Below are 27,054 nucleotides of genomic sequence, written 5' to 3' on the forward strand. Positions count from 1 at the left end.
TACTCTCAAAATACAGTCCCTGCTAATACTTAGTGGTCATCATAAGACTTGATATTATGGTTTCTGCTTTTCATACCAAATATTTCCAGGACAAGAAGACTTTTCTATTAGAAGAGTCCTTTTAGCCCCCTATACAATTTCCATCTTACCCTACTTTGTATTACTAGCAAAGTAAGCAAATGGAAATAGCCCTTTTGTTTTCTGAAATATTTCATTACAAATAAAATGGTTAATTTGTCTAAATGAGATAATGTACATGAAAGCACACTATAAGCTATAAAACAAGCTATAGAAGGCAAGATATGCTTAAATATTTTTATTTAGAAGGGCTTATTGGGGTGCCACCGATGGGGTTAAGCATCCAACTCTTGATTCGGGCACAGGTCATGAACCCAGGGTCAATGGGGATCGAGGCCGCATCGGTCTCTGCACTGACAGAGACTGCTTGGGATTCTCTCTCCCCTTCACTTTCTGTCCCTCCCCCATTCATGCGTGCGGTTTCTCTCAAAACAAATGAACATTTAAAAAAGGGGCTTATTAATATTTTTCATTAATTTCAGAATTCTATCATGTCTGAGCTGTAAGGAACCTGGACCTTAGAACTCACTTGTTCCAGATGAGAAAAATGAGGCCTAGAGTTTAAACAATCCCTCCTAATGTCACCCAGCCTAGCAAGTTTTTCCCAGGTAAGGAAGAAAATATGTAAAATATTTTTGCACTAAGATCCACTTTCTAAACATCTAAACTACAAGCGGTGAATGATCATTTAAACATGAGGAAAGCTTCAGTCCTTTTGATTTATTCTAACCATTTTCAAAAGGACAAAGAATTTTTATAAAGAAATCATTATATAAACTAGAAACTTAGATATTTACCTGTATTTACTTACCTCTACAATTTTAACTTATTTATTTTGAGAAAGAGAGAGCGAGCAGCATAAGTGGGGGTAGGGCAAGATAGAGGGAGAAAGAATTCCAAGCAGGCTCCACTCTGTCAGCACACGGATGCATGTTTAATCAACTGAGCCATCCAGGCGCCCCACCTCTACAATTTGAAAAGTTGATTTAAGACTCTCAAAACCCAACTATAAAAATAAAAGGTCTTCAAAATTTTCTTTGTTCTTAGAGGTGAAAATGTGCATCAGAATTGTAGGAGAATGTTACTTTTTATTCAATGCAAGTTTGTTTTAACATAAATACTTCCATGAAATAAATCCCAAGTACTACATTTAAATTTTTCAGTACAATTTATTCTTATTACATTTTAATTTGCATTTATTAAGTATCTTGGAAATATTATATTCAAATAGAACTCCAGAGAAAGGCCATTAACTAATTATTTAGCAGTCTCAGTGGGTCAGCTACCTAGTTAGCCTATTTGCCTCTATTTGCAAGTACACATACTTGCTCTCTGGTGGTGATTATTATGTGATTGTCTTCAAGATGTGGCTGAAGCTTGAATCTGGTATCAGACTAAGTCTACATATCCATGAATATAGACCACTGACTACATTTAGGGTGCAGCCAATTACGATGAATCTAAAAAAGACTGGCTATTCTCTTGGGAGAAGAATATATACCCCACCCAAGTGGCAGCTCAATTTTCTAAGAAACTCAGAAAAAAATAATCCGCGAAGGGATAGAATCAATGATAAGGATAGGGATAATACTCTGAGAATAAACATAATATATACACACTGGAGTAAATAGGCTTCTCTTGAGTCCAAGCTCTTACTTTTATTTTTAAAAGTCTGATAAAAATGTATTCAATTACATTTTATACAGTAATATTTAGTGAACTTTGTCCAAAAAGACTTCTGTTTTTAAGTTCATTTGTAAAAATAACAAAAGCTTTATCACTCAATCTCTGGCCAATAAGGAAGGAAGAAAAACCTTGCTAGAAATGAATACAAATAATTTCACACAAAGGGCCAGGTGACGTAAGAATAGTATATTAATTAATATATTTTCTTTGTATTTACAATAAATCCATTTGTTAATACTGTGATAGAAAAAATAATCAGTCCACATTATGTAGTAGAAACAGGCTTTGAGGATGACCATTCCTCTCACAATAAAAACATACAAGGATTTCTCCCACAGCTAAAGTACTTTTCAACGTGACAGTCTTGGGTGAAGGTAAAACTGACAAAGTACCTTAGATATCAGCTATGTCCTAGAATCAGGAAATCAAGGGTACTACCATTAAGCAAGCAGCAGAAAGCTGTTTAAGCTTTTCCAGGACCATTTAAATAGAGTAGTTACCATGTAAGGATTTAATTTTACTTGGAGTTATAAAAAGTAAACACACTAAATTGGGTAACTGCATTAATCAAAAGCAGCCCCAAACAAAAAAGCTATCAAAAAAACCCAAAACAAGGCATTCTTATATCATGCATAAAAAGGATAATTATATAATACATATTTTAATGACCAGACCAATAAATAAATGAGGTAAATTTTACAGTTATTGAAACAAATAAACTATATTTAACCACTTAAGTGTTGCGCTGCCACTGCTTCCGTTTCAAAATATAAAGTAATATAATTAACCTATCATCTAAAAACTGCATACTTTGAATGTTTGTTTTTGATCCCCTTTTGAGATAGTAAAGGGGGACTGTGTAACAAAATATTATCTGAATATAAATCATCAACACCAATATAATACAATTATCATGTAATTGCCATTTTTATATGCACAGTAGAAATACGGTGAAAGCTAGAAAAAAAGATGGAAACAGACTGGCCAGAATTTTAAATTTCAGACTAACCCATGATAATCTAGAACAGGAATAAACAAAAATAAAATTTACACAACAGATACAGCTTGATATCCTTTCCAAATTCAGTAGTCCACCAGATGTACCTTCTAAACAAATCCATTACCTCAAAGTTAAAAAAGGAAGAAAACGTAAATCTCCCTTTTGAGCTTTAGTTTTCAAGTTTACGCTCTTGAAGAAGGCTAACATTAGCAAGAACTGCAATACTATTTTTACAAATCTAGAATCTTTCCTTTTGTATTTTGTATTTGCTTTCCCTATTTCAGTTATTAGTAAGGGAAAAGAGAGGAAAATATTAAATTATCAAGTCAAGAATAAATATGATAGCCAGTTCATGAAACTATTAAATTGAATCAGTTGGATCAAGAATTTCCCACTACACAGCTACTGATTATCTACAGCTACCGTTGGAGTAGTAATTTAGAAGATGTCTATCGTAACTACTGACAGTACTTTTCGTAATATATCAATTTCCACTTTTACTTTCTTCTCTCCCTTACCTCTTACATGAATTATTTTAACTGTGTGACAGGAAATTTTATTTTACAAACTCATTTCAATTACTGAAGAGGTGATTTTAACACCTAAGCCTGCCAATCCTGAGATGATGATGATGATGATGATGATGATGATAGGAAAACTGAAACCCAGATGATTTCTCACTCAAATTTCTGCTTTAGTTTTTTTTGGAAGATGGCTGGCAGAATAGAAAGAAGAGCCAAAATCATTAGAACAAATACTGAGTTCCAGGAAACAGCTTCCCCTGCTGTTGTAAGCTGGTACAGTGTTGTTCCTGCCTTAATCGCTACAAAAGAGGGAGGTGCAACACCTAAAAGAAAAAAGAAAAACATAACCATTTTTAAAAAATAAAATTTTATAATATATTTTATATTTACAAAATTATTCAGAACTCAAAACAGCACTGACATTATTCTAACACTTTGTAATGTACTATTTTAAACTGATTCAAATAAACCCATGTTTAAATTTTAAAAAATTAAAATTTTCTGTGTGTATAAAATTTCTTACAAGAATATAGTAATCTCTGTTTTGGTACATTGTTATTTAATTTAAAGCCCCACGGGGTGCCTGGGTGGCTGAGTCGGTTAAGCATGAACTTTGGCTCACGTCATGATCTCAGACTGTGGTTTCAAGCCCCGTGTCAGGCTCTGTGTGCTGACAGCTCAGAGCCTGGAGCCTGCTTCTGATTCTGTGTCTCCCTCTCTCTCTGCTCCTCCCCAGCTTGTGTTCTATCTCTCTCTCAAAAATAAATAAACATTAAAAATAAATTAAAAATAAATAAGGCCCCTCAAGTTTATTTCCATATAAAGAATTCAATCTTTCAACTACCTCTGGAGGATAAGGAATTTAAAAATTCAAGAAAATTTTCTAGAAAATAATTTAGAACATTTCTTAACAGCTTTTAAAAAAAGAATGTGCTTTGATCCAGCAATTTGCACTTTAGGAAATACTAATGTACCTGAGCAAAGACCTAGGCTCAAGGATGTCCATCAAAGCATTATAAACAACAAAAAATCTGGAAACAATCTAAATGTTCAACAATAAGATTGAGTAAACTGTCATTCATCCTTGACAGAATATACTTAAAATAAAAATGAAGTGGTAGGAGATACTCAGATATGGAAAGATACTCAAAATATGAGTAAGAACAGTTTATACCACAGCATGGATGGAACAACTACATTTTATTAAAAACCAGAACAAATTGGAAAAGTCACTTTAGCCAAAGTTGAAGTTAACTAAATCTGTGGGTATTCCATCTGTAAAATTAAAGAGATGGGGACAAAATTCTCTCTTCTGATTCTGTAACATTATTTTACAAAATCCAAAATATCCCTAAGATTTTTAAGTTTCTCAATGAATTCTTTAAGAGCAGCAACAAAAAACTGATTTTGATTATTCTTTTCAAGATCTGTAAGTATTAACTTAAACTTTAACTGATACTTAATACAAGAGGTCTGTTCACTTCGTTGGTATCTAAACAACTCAAATTAAATTTGAAAGAAAAGCAGAATACTCTTACTAAAGAATGATCAGAATTCACAAAATACATAAGCATCTTTACGTCCACTAATTAATTTCAGAATTAAGTGCCAGCTCCTTGAAAGCAAGAATCCTTGTATCCCCCATACTTTTCGTAATGCCCATAATAAATACTAACGTCAATAAAAAGAAAATAGAATCAACTCTATTGAAAATTAAAGTTCAGTATTTCGAAATGGACACTTTTATTATGATTAAAAAAATATCCAATAAAGTAGTCTTCTTTAAAACAAGTAACACAAGGGCGGCTGGGTGGCTCAGTCAGTTAAGCGTCCGACTTCGGCTCAGGACATGATCTCGCAGTTCCCGCACTGGGCTCTGTGCAGACAGCTCAGAGCCTGGAGCTTGCTTCGGATCCTGTGTCTCCCTCTCTCTGCTCCTTCCCCACTCATGCTCTGTCTCTGTCTCTCTCTCTCAAAAATAAATAAACATTAAAAAAAAAATTTTAAAGAAGGAACACTTAAATCAACACAATCCAGCAAACATTTCAGGATAGCTATTTATGTATGCCAGGCTCTGTGCTGAAATATGTGCAAAGAACATGAAATCTAGCCCAGCTGGACACTGTTAGGTATGTACACGAGTTCTAACACAGCGTGAACCAGAGGCCTTACCTAGAAAAGTGCCAATAAAAAAAACTTTCAATGGCACATTTATCACAGGGGATGTGATATTAATAAACCAATTCGGCAGAAATGGTGTTATTCTCAAAAATATAATGTAGTTAATGAGATGTTCTCTATGACGCTCAACCTGTCATAAGAAAGAAACCAGTTAGGATCAAGATAAGGCCAATATCGAGAAAAAGTTCCTTAATATACTTATTTCAAATTCTCATTCCCTGATAGTTCAGAATCTATCCAGCAGAAATGATCAACATAGGAACCTGAAAATGACAATGATCTCATTACCAAAGCTAAGTAACATGAGATGAGTTTGTTTTTTTTTTTAATTGTACATATAGCTTAATGTTGCACTATTAGATGGCTCAACAATGACCCTTTACACCTGAAAGAGCAAAATTAAATTTATAACTATACATAAGATACATATCATGTGATTAATTTTTAACTTCCTATAATGTAAAAGGCTAGTATAGCACATCAGTAAACCTAGCTTCTAATTTAATCTTTATTTTTGTGTTATGATATATATTACATAAGTGATTCATTCATTAGATAAGTGAGATTGAACAAGTATAGGGAGATATTTAGTCAATTAAATAAAAGCAGTTTATACTTCTAAATCTTGTTTTACAAATAATGATTGTGATTTGCAGCAAAATGCTTAATTTCTTATCTCCTAGTTTGTAAAACAAAAGGGTAAGGCAGAACGATTTCTGCAATTCCTTTGAGATTTAACAGGTTGTTTCTTCCAATTCTTTCTAAAAATAAGATTTTCTTAGCAACATCATATTAAACCTTTCCGTGTAGTGGTGCCTATATTTGTCATTGCATGTCTTTGTAGAAATCCTGACTAAAGAGAACAGTCATTTCTACTGATGAAATACATTCAAGGAGTTGGTTGATAAAAGTTTTTCAGTGACCCCCTGACAGTGGACTGCATCAACACAAAACAGGTGAGGTGTCCAAATATGTGAATGTCTTCACCAGAATGATGACTTCTCTGCTCTGACTGAACTTACTAGGAATGAAGAATTACAATTACTGTTACAGTACAGAAACTGCATATTTGAAATGATTAACATTCATTATTTGCCTACTACTACTATAATTTACTTTGGTCAAAAATCATTTTTATTAAAGCCCTGAGTCTGGGTTAATTTATGTAGGGACTATACACTGACCTCCCAATTAGGCACAGAATGACACTAAACAACTTAAAAAAAAAAAAATACATGTTTACCTGTTGTGACCATTTTACTGCTTTCTCTGTTAGGTATTTGTATACAACTGGCCTCCCAACTAAATAGGAGAGCATATAGCAGAATGAGGCACCGAGTCCAGAACACTAGGAAATAACAAAAAGCCATAAGCATTGTGTACTTTTCCATCTTAGTCACATGGATATAGTCACTTAAAGCTCAACTAGTATATATTTTGGGGGGTTAAGGGAGGGTACTCTACATGACATCTCTCGTGCAGAGAACAAGAACCCATCTGATCCAGTCCCTTCTCAGACCAAATTATAACTAAAGTGAGAATAACTAAAACAAACTGGCACTTATGATTAAACTTAGTGATTACATCCAAATAGTTAATAATAGCATCTAGCTAGCCTAAGAATAAAATTTAAAAGCAAATTTTTTTTCAACTGCTATGCTTGAAAATACCACCTCCAGCTCTGGACTTAAGTCTGTGATGCCCCTGTTCTAGGAAAAAAGCAAACTATAACATCTGCTTATGGGGGGACTTAAAAGATATTACTTAAACATTAATCACCTCTTAAAACTAATGAGTTTATGTTTACACAAACTAGTGGGACCAGATGCCATCCTTCTCCCTCATCATTCTATCAAAAGCTACTTTTTTTCTAGTTTCCCAAATTCATTTTATATACTTACCAAACAAACAAGAAATAAGGCTAGCGGAAAGGGATAAAGAAACCCTGAGAGTATACTGAGAAATATAGAGCCTGGAATAGCAAATGTTTGCAAGCTGTTAACTTCTAAGTTAAGGATTAAAACATAATACAATGGAATTTTTAAAAGACAAATCAAACATTTCAGAAAACAAGTATCAATAAAGAAGTTATCATGTTAATAAGATTATATCTGTATCTCAGTATTAAGAAAGCAAAATTGTATCTAAAAGTTTAAAAAACCATCAGTTATGATGCCTTTAACTCTAAATTGACCATTTTCTAGCATTATTATAAATACAATGCTATTAAGAGTGTGTTACTGAAAGAAAAACCAAGACAAATATCCAATGTGTTCCAGATAAAGAACTGGGCACTTGGCAAAAGAAACAAAAGGGAGGGGAAAAAAAAAAAAAGAGAGAGAGAAAGAGAGAGAACAAAGGTCTTCAGTAATCTTATATGCTTCTCTAATGCACTGCATTTACTCCTAAATGTGTTCAAGAAACATGGTTTCTGTGGAAATCTAGGGTATGATAATTACTTGTTTCTAATTTAACTTATAAACATTTACCTCAATGCACTACTCATTAAAAAAAAGGATAGGGGTTACAGAATAAAGATCACAAACCTTACTTTTAAGAATTATGCTTTTTACTACTTCCTGTTTGCTCCCAGTTTTAGTCTGGAATCCCCCTACCCCCTTTTAAAAACCCCTAACATGATTTACTTACAAGTCAGAGTGAATTCCTTCAACGTCTACGCTTCTTTTAAAATTTCTATCTTCACCCATTCTCCTACTCTATTCATGTTTTCATCTCAATCTCCTTTCTTTTTTCTGGCTTCTTTCATCTTCAGTTTCTTGCTCTTCCACAGGATCCCTGCTGTATAAACCCACTCTGATGCCTATGAACTCAAGAAAACCTAGGCTTTCCTTGACCATCGTATTCTATACAGCTAGTATGCCTCACCTTCACTTCCTCAGAGGAGATTCTCTCCCTGTCTCCTTGCAACCTGACTTACTCATCCACCCGTCTCACGGCCAAAAGTAATGATTTTTTTCCTGTTTATTTTTTCACTCTGATTTAACTCATTTTATAATTATGTAAAATATTTACTTGGTTCTAAAGTCAAATCTACACAATAAAGTACACCTAGAGAATGACTTCCATCCCTCTGTCATCTCTCTCCCCACAGGTAAACATTGTATTGGCTTTTAAAAATACCCTTTCTTGGGACGCCTGGGTGGCTTAGTCGGTTAGGCATCCAACTTCGGCTCAGGTCATGATCAGGCTTGTGAGTTTGAGCCCCACGACTGGCTCTGCACTGACAGCTTTAAGCCTGGAGCTTCCTTCAGATTCTCTCTCTCTTTTTGCCCCTCCCCTGCTTGTGCTCTCTCAAAAATGAATAAACATTAAAAAAAATAATTTTTCTTTTCAAAAACAGATAAATTATCTCCTTGTGTATGTGTGTACTCATATCATCCTCCCCTGCTTAGATAAAACATTGCATACTGACTTACTATTCTGCACCTTGCTCTTTTCATTTAACATTATATCCTGGAGGTAAGAATGCCTTAACCACATAGAGAGACATTTCTCATTTTTAAATAGCTAGAGTACACTCCAGTGTTTAGACTTGCCATGGCTTATGCAACCAGTTCCCTGCTGACATTTGGGTACGGATACTTCTATTTGAATATTTAAAATTCTGGATGTCCTAAATCAAAGTAAATGTTATCTTCCTTTCCCAACCCTAAACAGGGTCCTCTACCTATTCCCTTTTTTCTCTAAACAGCCCAAAATACAAAGCCAAAGAAAGGTAACCACCAAGAACAAAACTGGTATAATATTGATAACTACTGAAGCTGGATGATGGGTACACAGGAGTCCACTGTATGATTTTCTCTACTTTAGTGTAGGTTTAAAATTTTCCATAATAAAAGAAATTTTTAAATTACCCTAAGATTTTAGCCTTAGGGAAATAAAAAAAGAGATGATGGTGACACATTTAATGTCATCCATAGCTCAAAAGTCTTCAGTGACTACCCAATACCACTGAATATTCTAAATTCCTCAGCCTGGTACTCAAAGTCCTCTACAGTCTGAGTGCAGTGTCTGTCCTATCTCCCTACACTTGTGTCTCTATCCTCCCCTTTTCACACCCTATAGTCCAACTAAACTGGATAACTGATCACTTGTTAACCACACCCTGTGCTTGTAAGCTCTGCTCTAGATTTGCTCAGAATGAGACTGTGCCATCTCTACCCATAATTCCCTAGTGCCCCAGATGGAAATAGTTGTTCTACCTTTGAATGCTCAAAACACTAGATTTGTACTTAGAATATAATTAGTAAATTAGAAAACTGATTATGAATAAAATAATTATAATGTAAAAAGCCATTTATATTCAAGTTTGACATTACATAATACCAGTGAAGGTACTAATACTACACTGCTGAAGACGGTGGCCACTAGCCATATGTAACTATGGAGACACTGAAATGTACGTAGTCTGAACTCAAGTGCTATGAGTGCAAAACACAAATTTCAAAGACTTAGTGTGAAAAAAGAATGTAAAAATACCTCAATTTTTATGCTGATTGCGTGTTAAAATGATAATATTTTGACATATTGGTTCAAGTAAAATGTATTACTTAAATTGATTTCAAGTGTTTTTTTACTTTTTCTAATGTCAACTAGAAAATTTAAAAATTACATGTTGTTCAATTATATTTCTTTCTATTAATTAACACTGTATCAGTTATATGCCCTAAGATAAAGTCTTTTCTCTTTTTTGTTCACTGAATTTTAAAAAGTATCTTTTTAATAAAGAGCTTAAGATTCAAAAGTGAAAATAGAAAATTATAAGACAACATGAATTTAACAAGTTATGTTATAAAAATCTAAAATGAGATGTGAAATCATTACAATCACTTACATATCAAGGCAACAATAACAATATGCAATAAAACCTCCTGAATTGACAATATTAACCAATATATGTATTTTTACTATTAACCAATATTTAAAATGTAAAGCTTAGGGGCTCCTGGGGTGGCTCAGTCGGTAAAGCGTCTGACTTTGGCTCAGGTCATGATCTCGCGGTCCTTGAGTTCAAGTCTGGCTCTGAGCTGTCAGCATAGAGTCTGGAGCCTGCTTCGGATTCTGTGTCTCCCTCTCTCTCTCTCTCTCTGCACCTCCCCTGTTCATACTCTCTGTCTTTCTCTCTCTCTCTCAAAAACAAACATTAAAAAAAATTAAAAAATTGATAAAATTTAAAACTTCAAACCAAATGTATTTTGTAATAATAAAGCCCTTCTTATACTTTCAATTCACTTTCTATAGGACAGTTTATCCTTTTCTACTAATTTGCATATGGATATTAAGACAACTAGGCTATAACATTTATAACCCCAGAGATTGTCAAGATCCATTTATGCTAACTGGTTGACTGACCTTATGAGTGGGTATCTCCTTTATCCCTCAGACATGTTATCCCTCCCAAAGCTGAGAGGCAAAGTAGGGTAAAAAAAAAAAAAAAAAAAAAAAAGATGACTTTCCAAAGTAAACAAAAACTATATGCCTTGTTCACAAAAACCTTATAAATGCCAAATTAAAAAAAGGAATCAAGTTTTTATCTTACTTGAGGAAAATATTTTAATTTATGGTTAAAGTGTATAGAGGCAAAATAACCTTTAAGTCTAACACTAACACTATGGAACACTATGGTTTTCCCAGATGGGTTCTAAAATGGAGTTAGTAGGAAAGGGGAGCAGTTATGGATTTCTTAAAACAATTTATGTATTATTAAATCACTTTACAAATAGCTGCCAAATAACCCGCTGAAAGACAGATGCATAATAATTATTCTCTAAATTTTTCCCAAATTTGGATTTTTCTCATAATAAATAAGATGACAAAGCACCTAAATAAAAATGTATTCTCACCAGGTAGATAAAGGAATAATGTTTGTATTATCAGCAAAAGTTTTTGTTAACATACTTAATAACAAACTGTTTATGCTAGGAATAACTGCTTCAGGGTATTTAAGAATATACTGACAACATTTATATAAGGAGGCAAGTATAGAAAAACATATATATATGTTAAATACATAATATCTAGTCTAATATAAATCCAAGAAAAGAAAATGCTAATGAATTTTACAAGAAAAAGTTTTAATTGCGAAGTCCCATAAGCCAAAAGAAATTCAGGAAATAAAACAGGAAGCAAGAATATAAAGAGTTTGAGAGAATTAATAAAGTAACTAGTTTAACTTTTAAAAATAAATGTTGGTTTCAAAAGGAGAATGATTACCTTTACAGGATCAAGAGATAATGTGTTTCATTAAACGAGAAGATTTGAAAATAGGTTGGATTAAAATAAAAGATACAAAAATCAGATTGAAGTTAAAGCTCGTAACTGGAAGACTAATCACCAGTAGCATAAGCAGTTTGAAAATACGCAGGAAGAATAAAGCTATTTTCCTGACTAATTAATACAACATATATTTCTATAAAACAAAGAAATACATCCAAGAGTTATTTTAAAAATTTATATCCTTTGAATGACTAATTTTCCACTTAAGATCTTTTTACAAAGAAACCATTAAATGGAAGAAAAAAATCACAAACAGAAAGTTTTATAACCCAACATGTATAAAAGCAAAAAATTAATTACAAATTATATCTTCAAACCTAAGGGAGTATTTTTAAAAATTATGCTGTGGTGACTATTCAAAATAAATAAACTAAATTAAAATAATCAATTAACTAATATAATCATAAATTAAATAGATAATTATCTTGAATAATGCAGAGGAGAGGAAAATGTTTATGATAAGTGAAATAAGCAGAATACAAACAAACTGGTAGTAAATATTCAAAAATAATAACTGAGTTGAGGAGATAGGTTTAAAGTGAGAATTTTTTCCATTTAATTTTTCAATATTTTATTTAATGTTACATGAAATTAATAACTTTTAAAAGAAAAAAATAGTTATGCATAACTAAACAGACCCTTTAAGACCTCTTTCTTGAACAAAACTAGATTAACAGTTTTTTTAGTTAAAAGGATACAAAATATATGTAGCAAAATAAGCTACAAGTACTTGTACATAAAAGGTGTCCTTATATTTGGATAAAACTTTTCCTAGAGCCTTGGCATCATCCATATCTCTGGGAACCTTCATATTCACTCTTTCTTCTCTAAAGAAATAAAATTAAAGTGAAAAATTTTAAAGCAGAAATTTGCCAAGATAATTAATATCAAAATCAAGTTCAAAACATGAAGTTTTATCCAAAATGATTTGGCGCTTTGATCTGTATTATATTAACCATAAATTCATAAGTTTTAAGTTCAAAAGTCTATAAATATTTGTTCTTAATGATTTAATATAATTTCTTGAGACATGTTATCTATGTATGAAAGTTCAGAATGACCCAAACTAAATTAGATTAAAAGCATTTGCTCCAACGCTGGTATAAATTTTGAGTTAAAAAGTGAACTGATGTTAGCATATTCAAAACATATTTAACATCATTTTGGGTAATCCTCATGAGAAGCTAAAATCAATAATTAATTACAACTAAAATTAAGTAAAATTTTTGATGAATTTACAGTTCACATATCTTCTGGAATATTTCGACTCAAAGTTCAGATAAAAACTTACACATTTTTCCTTTTCTATTAATCTTACTTTATATTTGGTGCCTTATTTGGAACTGAATTTCTTACTTATAAAAGGCTCAAATAATTACGTTTGTGTTTAATGTATATTGTGCCCATTTGTTTACATGATACAATTTAACCAATCTTGCAGAACAATGATAGATTTCTGCCTAATTTCTATAAAAATAGTAGGTAAACTGTGATTTCTCATTTATAAATTTAAAAACCAAAAAACTCTTTATAGGGGTGTGTACACACACACACACACACACACAAAGAAATAAGCAGAACATCACAGGTGTATAACAGCACACTTGTACACAAGTGATGTTATCATTCTTAGAGCAGATTGGGAGCAAAGACAACCTTAAGAGCCCTCTTTCAGTCAACTCTTAACTGCCTCCTCCTTGATCAAAACCAGAAAGGATCTAAAATTCAATAACACTAATAGTAACCTAACAATATAACATGCTAGCCTCCCAAAGGCATTTACACTGACATAAGAAATCAAAGTATGAAAATAAAAATAAGTTTAATTACAAAAATTTCAAGCATGAGGAATTGTTATTGAAAGGAATTTAGAGGAAACGGGAAACTCCAAACACCCTGAAATCATATTTCACAGTTCTCCATTACCACACTAGTCTGGCTCTGGTTGAAAGTCTAACTACATTTTAAAGTCTTTTATGTAATCTATGATTAACATAGGTTGGTATTACTGTGGTTAAACAGCCCTGGGATATTCTGCCTTCTTAAAGTATGTTTCAGTTCCATAATCTCTTCCCTAAAATTCAAAAAACTCTGAAAACCAAAAGTTTTTCATATTTTTTTCAGCAAAAATTGACCCACACTTAAATATCATAGTCTTTTATCATGCCCATTCCTCTGCAAAAAATATTAATAAATTTGATAATGGGATCCTTCCCCAGATCCTGCTGGAGGTACTACATAACAGACAGTATTTGTTCCATGTTATCTGTCCAAAAATGGAAAAATTCTAAATTCTGAAACACATTTCACCCCAAGGTTTTGGCTAAGGAGTTTTGGATGTATTTAAGATAATACAAGTTATTTTTTTTATAAAGTCCATTTCACTGTGAAAACTACCTATTCAGGTCATATCATTTCCATAAAACAGAGAAAAGAAAAAGAGCTAGGAGAGAGAGACGTGGTGGGGATAGAAATGAATGAATAGAAGCAGACAAACTGATCACAAGAAGGAAGGGAGAAACATAGATGGAAAGGTAGGGAAAGCAGAGAAGAAGAGCATCGATGGTTTTCAAACCACAGGCGTCTTTTATGGATTTTAAAATAAGCTTGCTTGGTCACTACTAGCATGAAAAATTAAGTAAATAGAATAGTTTAGAAAATATCAGAGACCACCACCTGTTTCAGGAAACTTTCATTTTGTATGTATACATGTATGCAAGTGAGCGGGGTACAAGGGACAGGCACATGCCTGCAGGATCATGACATAAAAATCTATTTCTTAATATAGTTATATATATATTTTTAATTTGAAAGCCATTAGAAAGATGAGGGTTTAATTACAGGAGCAGTGCTAGGAAAACCCTGCACAGAAAATCAGGAGGCATATTTGGGAAAGAGTATTTAAATAAGTGTCACTAGAGACTTGCTACAAATCATGATAGCTAATATACACTCACCATGACAGTTCCGTTGCTTCAAATTAGTTTAACTTTTAATCTACTTTATCTATAAATGTCTAGGCATTTTTCAGTTTCTTTCTGTATACTTACTCACTAAGCTGAGGAAAATTTTTATATACCAAAAACATAACAAAAGCTGCAGATAAGAAAATGGACATCAATATAAGAAGTGACATTCTTGCTGACCCAGCTTCTGCACAGGCTTTTTCTGAAAGGGAAAAAAAAAAAAAAAAGCTATAATTAAGATAAATATTTTGAAAAGACAGTATTCCAAGTCAGCAAATAATTTCCTTAACGACTTTCCTCCCCAATAAACTGTTCATACTTTTGCTCAGTTTTAACATAAAAATTTAACTACTAATGTATTTGCCATTTATTAACCAGGCATATTGCTTCGGGGGGATATACCCATTTCAGAAGCATGAAAAAACAGAACACCAGAATTTGCAGCATTGATTTGCTGATAAGCCAAAGGAGAAAAGAGGGCATTGCTCTAGTTACTATCACTGACTTTCAAATGTATTTATATTGGGAGCTGACAACATAGACAGAATGCCCTCTTAGGAAAAATGAGGTAAAGTGGCAATTACTTCAACTGTCACAAGAACCCAGAAACTGACTAATACAACTGGTGAATGTTAATACAGTACTTTTTACACCAAACGCTTCAGAATATAGTTGAGCCTCAAATGTTTTGGGTGGCTTTCTGGGACTCCAAGAATGGCAGAATTTGTTCACATTCCCTCACAAGGTACTCTTCGTGTTATCTAAAAAATTATATGCAACATAAAAGTATAGGGTCCATGAGTGGCTCAGTCGGTTGAGCGTCTGACTCTTGATTTTGGCTCAGGTCATGATCCCAGCATCATGGGATTGAGCCCAGTGTCAGGCTCCTTGCTGAGTGTGGAGCTTGTTTAAGATTCTCTCTCTCTCTGCCTCTGCCCCTATCCCCCGCTCACATGCTCTCTCTCTAAAAATAAAAATAAAAATAAATAAATAAAAAGATAAAAGTATGGAATGAGATCCAGGAAAGAGCAAGTAGAAGAATGAGCAAGAATGAGCTGTTTTCATCAGGAAGTAGTCAATAGTGGGGAGGCAAGGCCAAGATACCTTAGTAGTGCTCTCTGTGGAAACAGAAGTGGTGGCATAATTTTTATTGCGCACATTTACCATTATTCCATGTACATACTTTTAATGCTCAGGGGATTAAAAAATATATGTATACCATAAGAATTACTTTTAGTTCTCTGAGAATGAATCTACCACTATGCCCCTCCCTAACTACTGCCTGTGTAACTTTTATATATACTTTTTATGAAGTATCCTAAAACAAATGCCTGTACTCTATTCGTTCATTTGGCAAATTCTTCTTCTCAAACATTTATATAAACGTATTAGATAGGTGTCACTGCACAGTTGAGTAACACCCTCCTCCTCAGGGAAACTTTCTCATATTTCCCTTCCTCTCAAAGGGGCTAATCTCGTTGGCCCTATTACAGTTTGATTCCAACACTCTACCTTCCCAAACAACAGAAGGCTAACTTGCCCAAGGTTGGACACCTGACTCAAGTAGAAACTCATTATTGGCTGACCAAATTGTCTCTTGAAAATTTGAACTAAAAGAGATACTGTTGTCAAGAGGTGGTATGTCTTGAGGCTGAAAGATCAAGCAGTGAAAGCCACAGATAATGACAAGGCAGGCCAAAGACATGTACCAGAAAATCTAAGAGTGGAGGTTAAAACAAAAACCCAGAGAGCCCAAGTGGGAGCTATAGCTAACCTACTTGTTAACTTCCAACTTTCCACTTCCCTTAAAGCCTAGCTATATTTCATTTCTTGCTCACGGATGCCAGTGAGATTGCCTCTTTAAAAAAAAAAAAAAAGTTTTAAGCGTTTATTTTTGAGAGAGAGTGAGCATGGCAGAGGCAGAGAGAGAGGGAGACACTGAATCCAAAGCAGGCTCCAGGTTCTGAGATGTCAGCACAGAGCCCATGTGAGGCTTGAACTCACAAACTGCGATATCATGACATAAGCTGAAGTTGGACGCTTAACCAACTGAGCCACCCAGGAGCCCCGAGATTGTCTCATATATTTAGAAGAATCTCCTTTTGGGGCGCCTGGATGGCTCAGTCGGTTAAGCGGCCGACTTCAGCTCAGGTCATGATCTCTCGGTCTGTGAGTTCGAGCCCCGCGTCGGGCTCTGTGCTGACAGCTCAGAGCCTGGAGCCTGTTTCAGATTCTGTGTCTCCCTCTCTCTGACCCTCCCCCGTTCATGCTCTGTCTCTCTCTGTCTCAAAAATAAATAAATGTTAAAAAAAATTAAAAAAAAAAAAAAGAATCTCCTTTTTTATTGGTGCTAGTTTAAACTTATTTCTGCTCCTTTCAACCAAAAAGCCTTAACTAAAAGACAAACTTCATTTTTATACCTTGTCTCATTTTATTGTAGTTTTATATATTTTACAACTGAATTGGTAAGATTTTGCCCAATTCTATGTTAAACATGGAGCAATACAAACCACCTAGCTCCACACAAGGTGTATTGTGTGAACTACATGAATTGGTATCACCAGGAGCTTGTTAGAAATGCAGATTCAGAGGGCGCCTGAGTGGCTCAGTCAGTTAAGCATCCGACTCTCAGTTTCAGCTCAGGTCATGATCTCCTGGTTCTTGAGATCAAGCCCCGCATTGGGCTCTATGCTGACAGAGCAGAGCCTGCTTAAGATCCTCTCTCTCTGCCCCTCCCCTGCTAGCTCACTCTCTCTGTTTCTCAGAACAAACATTAAAAAATGCACATTCTCAGGCCAACATGCCAAAACTACTAAATCAGAATCTGTGTTTTAATAAGATACCCAGGTGATCTGCATGTACATTAAAACTTAAGAGAAAACAATATGGCCCACTTTGCCTATTTTATAGGTAAGTAAATAGAGGCCCTAAGGAGCTTGCGCTATTAAAAAAATTCCTAAGGAACCGAATGGCATAAAGTATATCCCCAAAGCCCTTTAATATCCATGTATAATCAACTCATAATGTCTGCTATAACACAAATTGCTTAGGTTTGGTGCTTTGATATACCAGATACAAATTGTTCTTATCTGTTCATTAAAGCTGACTTTCTGAAAGACAATATTAGGTTTATCAAGCTCTAGTATGTGAACACTAAAGTTAAAAAAAAGACTTTACTTCAAACATTAAAAAAAAAAAAAGGACTGTACTTCAAATTTTTTTTTTTTTTCAACGTTTATTTATTTTTGGGACAGAGAGAGACAGAGCATGAACGGGGGAGGGGCAGAGAGAGAGGGAGACACAGAACCGGAAACAGGCTCCAGGCTCCGAGCCATCAGCCCAGAGCCCGACGCGGGGCTCGAACTCCCGGACCGCGAGATCGTGACCTGGCTGAAGTCGGACGCCCAACCGACTGCGCCACCCAGGCGCCCCAAAAGGACTGTACTTCAAAAACCAAGTTACAAATAGAAATTTACTTGCTCATATCATACTTTTTTTTAAATATTCTTTTTTTTTTTAAGTTTATTTATTTTGAGAGAGAGAGAGCATGAGCTGCAGAGGGGCAGAGAGAGGGACAGACAGAATCACAAGCAGACTTGGTACAGAGCCCCACGTAGGGTTTGAACTCATGAACAATGAGATCATGACCTGAGCTGAAATCAAGAGTTGGACGCTTAACTGATGGAGCCACCCAGGCACTCCACTCGTATCATATTTCTAAAATTTACTGCAGGAAGCAATGGGATCATAAAATACTACAAAAGATGGCTTCAATGGAGTAATAAACCAGGATGCCTGCCACTGAACACTATAGTTCATTAATCCACTAATGTATTTGTATGTTTTGCAGCACAGAAAATTAAACGGAGATCTTAAACATCTGAGGTGGGCATAATATGAAAAGACCTCTGCAGAATCTTATGATAACAAATGCCTAATTGTCCATATCTTTGCCTTGGTTATGATATCTAATTCAATGCTTCTCTTGAGAATTTAAGAAATCATATTTACTCACTCTAAAAAGAAAAGAATAATCAGCCAAAAGTGACAAAAAAAAATCAGTGTGCAATAAAACCAATTCAACCAAAAATGTATTTTTTTAAATTTTTTAATTTTTTATTTATTTTTTTGAAGTTTCTTTATTTTGAGAGACAGAGAGAGCAGAGGAGGGGCAGAGAGAGAGGGAGCCTCAGGGAGCTCGGCACAGAGCCTGATGTGGGGCTTGAACTCATGAACCGTGAGATCATGACCTGAGCCAAAACCAAGAGTCAGACGCTTAACTGACTGAGCCACTCAGGCGCCCCCAAAAATGTGATTTTAAATAGAAAATCTACTGAAACACAAACTTCTCACAAGGTTAAAATTTTATTTTCCTACTTTGTTAAATAAAGAGGTAATCCACAGGAAAAGAAATAAAAGTAATATATAAACATTGAGGTTTATGGCATAGTTTTCTATGGGCTGACATCAAAGCAAAGTGTATGTACACACACATACTCTGTACAATTATTCGAAAGGCCTGCTACTTCTTAAAGGCATGCTACTTTTAAATCTACCTGGAATTAACTTGCTCAGCCTTCACTTTTCACTTACTTCCCTGCTTGAATCAAGTCCAGAGTACAAAAAGGACTGATACAAATAATTTAATATTACTGGCATCTTTTAAACTCTTCAAAACCACTGTTTTTTTTGTTGTTTTTCATATGGCAGACATTTGTGCACACAAGAATTACTGGTAAGAATAAATGGCTGATATCCCCCCCAACCTCCACCTCTTTCCTGGTACTTTCCTTCAGGACTTCTCCTCTGCAAGGTATGCAGTCAAATGTTGAGTTGCTTAGGACGATCTGCTAAGCATCTATTATGTACAAAATGTTTTCCTCAATCTCTGCTTCTAAGAAACTGATAGCACCATTAGCTAGATTACCAAGGAATGAATGGCACAAAGGGGTTTTGAGTATATAGGAAAGCAAGATTACTGGGCTGGAGTAATGGAGGCAAGATTCACAGAGCAGGTAGAAACGTGGTTGAAGACTAAAAGATAAGAATTTACAGCTTTCTAATCCATACTGTAGTTAAATATAAAAAGAATTCAACAGGTTATACAGTTCTCTTAAATTAACAATTAGGGGTGCCTGGTTGGCCCAGTCGGTAGAACAAGAGACTCTTGATCTTGGGTTGTGAGTGAGCCCCACATTGGGTATAGACATTACTTAAAAATAAAATCTTTAAAAAAAAATTAAGTAAGACATTAAGCAAGCTAGCTTTAAAGTTAAACTATAATATTTTCTTCCCATTATTCATTTGCCAGTCCTAAGTAAGGAGTCAGAGGGAAGAAAGGTGTCAGGCAACCTTTAACTGGACTACAGAACACTACCCTGAATGCTCCCAGACAGAGTACACATTTCTCTGACTGCTACTTGTTGTCTTACAGTTGGATGATGAAACACGTAGACATTTGAATAAAATTAACCTCCATGTTTAACTTGATACCTATTTTCTGCACTCTTTAAAATTAGGAAAATTTTGTCAAGCATTGTGTTCAACAGTAACACAGAAAACAAACTGATGAGAATGCAGAAACTAAATGACCTTCAATATTGAAGCTCTCCTTTCTTTTTAAAAAAAAATTTTTTTTAACGTTTTATTTATTTTTGAGACAGGGAGAGACAGAGCATGAACAGGGGAGAGTCAGAGAGAGGGAGACACAGAATCTGAAACAGGCTCCAGGCTCTCAGCTGTCAGCACAGAGCCAGACGCGGGGCGTGAACTCACGGACCGCGAGACCATGACCTGAGCCAGAGTAGGCTGCTTAACCCACTGAGCCACCCAGGCACCCCTGAAGCTCTCCTTTCTTTCACACTAACTGGTAACTAGGGGTTGTTAGATATTATGATTCAACAATTATTCTTGAGTGTAATTCTATTAAGTCCAGAGACTAGCATGTAATTGATTTAGAGTTCTACACAAATAAAAGTTGAAAATCTTGTTTTAATAATAATTATACATCTACATGTATAGCATACATTTTTATAATGTGCCATGTCATTTAGCATTTAGAGCTACCCACAACAGTACTTTACACATTCATTAACCTTCACATCTTCCATCATACCAATTCCCAATCTGAATTATCCCCATATTTTGCTTTCCAACCTCCTCCCAGGGGAAAATTACTATTAGACTACTAGAGAAAGTCAAGATTATGTTCTCTTAGCCTCCAAATTCACAATTTTTTCTATCTTCAAATAAGGTTATCACTAGCAAATAATCCTTTCACAGCACACTCCAAAAGGGCTATTTCAAGTCTCTTCAAGCCTTCAATTCTATCTTCATCAATTCTCAAACAATGACACTCCCTCCACACTTCAGTGAGCTTCCCAATCTCTACCTTAAGATCTATTCCTCGGGGCGCCTGGGTGGCGCAGTCGGTTAAGCGTCCGACTTCAGCCAGGTCACGATCTCGCGGTCCGTGAGTTCGAGCCCCGCGTCGGGCTCTGGGCTGATGGCTCAGAGCCTGGAGCCTGTTTCCGATTCTGTGTCTCCCTCTCTCTCTGCCCCTCCCCCATTCATGCTGTCTCTCTCTGTCCCAAAAATAAATAAACATTGAAAAAAAAAAAAAAAAAAAAAAAAGATCTATTCCTCAAATTATCCTCCCTTGCTCCTTTCCCCTTATCTTTGCATTAAATGCCAACACACTTCCTTCCAGATTCTGCTCAAAGAATTGTCTCTTCTCTATGCACCCAGTATCTTCAATTCTTCCTCTTAAGATCACCTTTTCTCTAACTCCTAATATGCATATATCCATTCTGAAAAGTCATAACCTTAATGGCCCTATAGTAGCTCCCTATTTTCGTTATTTTCATATCAAAATCTTTTGAGGGGCATAGGGGGGCTTAGTCAGTTGAGCACCCAACTCTTAATTTCGCCTCAGGTCATGATCCCAGGGTCATGGGATCAAGACCCGAGTCAGGTTCCACACTGATCATGGAGCCTGCTTTAGATTCTCTTTCTCTCTCTCTCTCTTTCTCTCTCTCTCTCTCTCTCCCTCCCTCCCTCCCTCCCTCCCTCCCTCTCCCGTGCTCACTCTCTCTTAAATACATACATACATACATACATACATACATACATACATACATACATACAAAAAAAACCTTTGAAAAGCAAAATCTTCCTAAATCTGCAAGATTTTAGGAATGACTCTACTGGTCATCAGGTCCATCAGGTCATCAGGTTCTCAACATTCAATGTTTTCTAAACTTACTTGATTCTACCATGAAGAAGCAAAAGACCCATCTCTTTACAGAAACTCTAACAAGTGTTCAAGGTCACAAGAATCTACTGCAGTATTTTTGTAAGTAAATTTTATTTCAAGGGCTTTAGAATTTTTTTTAATTTTTAAAAATAAAAAAATGGTAGCAGTATCAGCAAGTATAAATGTAAACAGCTAACTATAAAATACAAATAATTGACTATTACACACAAAAAACATGTTTGTAGGTAGCAGACAAAATGGCACTACCAATTTTGTACGAAAGCTCATTCTCTAAGGATTATGCCCTGCAATTGTGGTACCATTCAATCCACATACCTTCAGACTCAGTTAACCACTTTCAGATGCTTCCCACCTCCATTCGCCAAAGACTGAGATCAAGCTTATAATAAATTTCTTCGTAATCCTAAAAGATTCATCATCCATTTAGATGATCCACCCAGGCTCAAAAGTCTTTAAGGTTCATTTCTATTCAACTTTAGCCACCCACTTCCAGCGACACACTAAGTTCTCACATCCCGAGACTGCTCTACCTTGGACATTTTAAATTCCAACATGCTATTCCTTGATCACTTTTATTCTTTCGTGAGCTTATTCCCTCCACTTTCTCCCTTCTCTTGGGCTCCTCACTTTTCTTCCTTCCATGCCCAACCTCGATTTCATGATGTATCATCTGAAGCAACACCTTTGATTAGAATCCTTACCCTTTTCTTATATCTAATCTAACCCAATACCAGTAATATAAATTCACCTTCTTCACGAAGATGGTTGAGCACAAATAGAGAAAAATCATGAGTGACCCATCACAGAGATCCATCTTTGGGAAAACTGAGTTAGCCTCATTCCTACTCCCATTTTTTTAGGTGTCAAACATGAATCAGGTTGAGCCAATCTGATAACAGTGATAGGTTCAGGGACAAGCATTTGATCTGAGACAGTCTAATCAGTGTGAATATTTAGATTTTTTATTGGCAATGCTAGGAAAAACATTATCAAAGTTATCAAGGACGTATTTAGCTTACCTGGACCTTCACAAGAAATCAACCTTAAGGTAAAGCTGACATCAAAGATATGAAAGAAATCTGATCCTGATCACTGGGCTCATTGGACCACTGGTTCCAGGCTGAAGCCAGGGAATCCCACTTAATCTATCAATTTTTTAGTTATATATATCAATCAACCTTCTTTCAGCAAGGGTTTCAATTGTATTTTCTATTGATAAGCACAAAAATCCTGATACATAATATTTTGGTTGAGACTGTCTCAACAAATTATACTAACACCTTGGTTGACATCCAGTTGCCAATTTTAGTCTTAACTCCCGGTTATCAGTAATCAGAGCTTCTTTCTTCCTCTAAGCCAGTACCTTGCTCACAGCAGATGCTCAAAGAACATTTACTGAACCAAATAAACAAGGCAGGATCTAGAACAGGCATCTGAGAGGGGTGTATTATCCAAAGTTGAACAATATTGTCTTCTAAAAGTAGTAAAATCAACTTTGAGACAATGTTTCTCAAACATTTTTGGCTGCAATCATAATAAATGGCTTTATATCATGATTAGTACACACAAAAATCTATAAAACGAAAAATAAAATTCAAAAAACACTTATGCCCCACTACATGTGAAGCACTCTATTTTCTCTTCCATTTTTTAAAATGACTCATCATTACCCATCAACTGATCTCACAGTGCTCTCGCTGCTCACAAGGATGATGATCTATATATATTTAAAAAACACAGTCCTAGCAGTTCTCTTGAATCGAAGTGGGAAACTTCTATGACTTGCTAGTAAACAAATCAGCCAGAACAAATAACACAGAAGAAAATAAAATACCCTCATTCAGGCACTCTTGCATGTAGATTAGATCAAGAGCCTCATAAGTGCTTCTTACTTACTCTTCCTCATCATGCAAGAATTAGACTCTCAGTGTTATTATCTTGGTCAAGTCTTCACAGTGGTCCTCAGTCTGTAAGGCTCAGATGTTAGACTAGAGATCAGAGTCATAGCAAGCAATCCACTGAAACATACCAAACACTGCATGTAGAATGTAAAGTAGTTCAAGCATACACACAATGACAACTATTTGTCAAAGTTACATAGATGTATTTCTCAATCAAGAGTTAACTAAAATTTGGGCGCCTGGGTGGCTCAGTCAGTTAAGCGTCCAACTCTTGATTTTGGCTCAGGTCATGACCTCACAGTTCACAACACTCAGCCAGCCCCACATCAAGCTCTTCTCCTTCTCTCTCTGCCCTTCCCCCACTTGCTCTCTATCTCTCTCTCTCTCAAAAATAAACATTAAAAAAAAGTTATTAAAATTTTTATCTCTTCTCCAAAACCTTTAATTTTTTTGAGATGTTAAACTAGATACCATCTGCAATTAACAAAAATTGCTTTTCATAATCTGGAAAATTGGTTGCTAAGTAGTTACTAATGACACCACAGCACCGGCTCATTACCATTACCATAAGCAACCAAACCCTATCATGTAAGGGATCTACAAAATCTTTTGCCCAGAGAAAGAATTCCTAACACTAATTAAAGAGAGAGACACAGAGACAGAAACTGAGAGGCAGAGAAGAAAAAGAAAACACTGGAAATCACTAATTAACAGGATGGATCAAAAAACTAACTTTGCAATGAGGCACCGGGGTGGTTTGGTCACCTGGGTGGTTTGGTCGGTTAAGCAACCACTCTTGGTTTCAGTTCAGGTCATGATCTCTCATGGTTTGTGAGTTTGAGCCCTACATCTGGTTCTGCGCTAGCAGTGCGGAGCATGCTTGGGATTCTCTCTCTCCCTCTCTCTCTGCCCCTCCCCTGCTGTCTCTCTCTCAAAATAAATACATAAACATTAAAGAAAAAAAAAACCCACTAACTTTGCACTTAAATCCCTCTGTACCAACATTATTTTGATCATAGCCAACCTTATCTCCTACCATACCCAACAGAAATCCTCCATTCCTGACAAATTAATGTTAATAAGTTTGCTGACATAAAGATTCACACTAACTTTCCAGCTTAATGTTTCCTCCGCCCAGAATCCCTTACCTTCTCTCTAACAATGCAAACCCTACTTCTTCCTGAAGGCATGCCTTCACATCTCCCTCTATCCTTCTATAGATGTGTAGTGCACAGAAGTCGTTTGATAGCATCATAAAAATAATTGTGTTAATGGGTTATTCTAATGATAAAAGATAAACAATTATAAAAGCATTTTGGAGGTTTCAAGGTTTTATTTTCCAAATAGCTTTAGGTTAAAACAACAAAAATCAGTAATAAAAAAAATTGACTGCTACTGCAAACCAAATGACAATCTTTAGAAATGATCTATCTGGAAAGACTTCCTGAAGAAGTCTTCAGGACACACTTGGATTACTGTCACTCTCCATAACAGCATCTTCAAAACAATGTTCCTTTAATTTAGAGTGGATTTATACTTAAACAACAATTCATTTCTGGGGTTTTGAAGTTATTTGGCTCTACTGTCTATAAGATGGAGAAATACCCAAATACAGAAAGCCTAAAAAGTCAAATTAGACTAAAGACATTTTAAACTAAAGTGTGCAATACATTATTGTTGTCTATACTTATGATGTTGCTAGACAGTCTTCAAAGACCCTCTCCCTACTCATCACCGGTGGTGGACCACAATGGCCATTTGTTACGATCCCTTCAAGTTTATGGGGTTTTTAAAAAATATTTAAAGAATTTAATCATTTTAACTTTTGAAAAGCAGTGAAAACCTCTATGCCAAGATGGAATCAAAGTATTTAGCTTCCAGGTACGCTTTCTTCTTAAAATAATATTTAAAGTTCAGAGAAATGCCAGAATGGTGTAATGGAAAAAAGCTTGAGAATGGGAGATCTCAGCTATGATAATAATTAACATTTATTTAGTCTCCACACAAGCCATTACACTAAATGCTTTACATCCATTATTTTTGCGTAATCCACACGGCAAGCTAAGCTATTATTACTATCACCTTTGTCATCCCCACTGTACAGTTTAGACACTGAGTTTTTAAAGATAACAAGTCCAAAGTCATAAGTGGTTGAGCAGGCCACTTGGAAGTAGCACCTCGACATAGTTAAATCCTTGCTCTTAACTACTACTTGACTAATCTTGTGACTTTATGCAAGTTCCATATCCATTCTGGGCCTCAGTTTCCTCATCAGTGAAAATAAGGCAAGAGTCTTTAAGTTCCTTCCAGCTCTGTCTAGCTTCAATATTATGAAGCTTACAACCTCCCTGAGCTTCAAACAAGCCAGTGTCATCACTTCTTTTAATTGAATTCAACTACAACAGCATTTACGAGCCACCTCCTAAGTGTCTGGCCTTGAGGTGGGCAGCAGACCAAGCAAGCCCAGGTCCCTAACCCTCTCTGCTCCCGCGCCCCTGGGTGCCAAGCAGGCCCCCTCGAAAATCCCTGGGACAGACCGGGGTCCTCTCTACTCCGAAGCCCCTCCGGCACACTACCCCCTCTGGGCCAAGCCCAGCTCTGATTCCGGTTCTACTCACCCTTCAAGTAGTCTCCGCTGCCTGGCGTCATGAGACCGCGCGTCCCCGCTACCCTGTCCCCCACAGGGGTCGTGTGGAGTGCCCCCGTCTGCGATCTTTCGGCGACTCTGCCTTTCGCCATGGCTGCTGCAGGGAAGGTGAAGGAAGAGAGGTGATGCTGCCCCCGCTTAACAACACCTCCGCCTCAGGCTCCTTACACCAGGGGCCGCAGCCGCAGCCACAGCCACTTCCGGGGCGACCACCTCACCTGAGACGACCTCAGCCCTGAGAGCACAGCGACGCTCTGCTGAAACCTACAGCGCCCACTCGGAGTAGGCTCCGCCCCGCGCCACCCCCGTGCCTCGCGCGCTCACGCTCGCCCAGTAACCGCGAGACAAGTCAGGGCCCTGGCCCGCCCCGTTCACTGCCCCGCCCCTGCTCACGACTGTATAGAGCATGCGCAGTCGCAGTCCCGGAGTCGGTAGTAGCTCGAGGACAAGAGGCATCTAATGCGCAGCTTTAATTATCCGGAAGTGCGGTCCTTGAAA

The 27,054-nt window shown here is 36.0% G+C and overlaps 1 protein-coding gene across 1 annotated transcript; it reads right to left on the reverse strand.

The window, feature by feature from the left end:
- Nucleotides 1-1,702: 1,702 nt before the first annotated feature.
- TMEM41B (transmembrane protein 41B) lies at nt 1,703-26,829 on the reverse strand. Its single transcript, XM_047071088.1, has 8 exons — nt 26,775-26,829; nt 26,528-26,653; nt 14,817-14,934; nt 12,465-12,593; nt 7,371-7,464; nt 6,713-6,817; nt 5,461-5,599; nt 1,703-3,611 (listed from the first exon to the last, which is right to left on the reverse strand). The coding sequence occupies exons 2-8, from the start codon at nt 26,646-26,648 to the stop codon at nt 3,442-3,444; spliced, it is 876 nt and encodes a 291-aa protein (XP_046927044.1). The 5' UTR covers nt 26,649-26,653; nt 26,775-26,829; the 3' UTR covers nt 1,703-3,441.
- Between the last annotated feature and the right edge of the window lie 225 nt (nt 26,830-27,054).

This window comes from Lynx rufus, unplaced genomic scaffold (genome assembly GCF_022079265.1).
Source record: "Lynx rufus isolate CCGP_SWC_20201006 ecotype Redwood Valley unplaced genomic scaffold, mLynRuf1.p SCAF_9, whole genome shotgun sequence".
NCBI classification, from domain to species: Eukaryota; Metazoa; Chordata; class Mammalia; order Carnivora; family Felidae; genus Lynx; species Lynx rufus.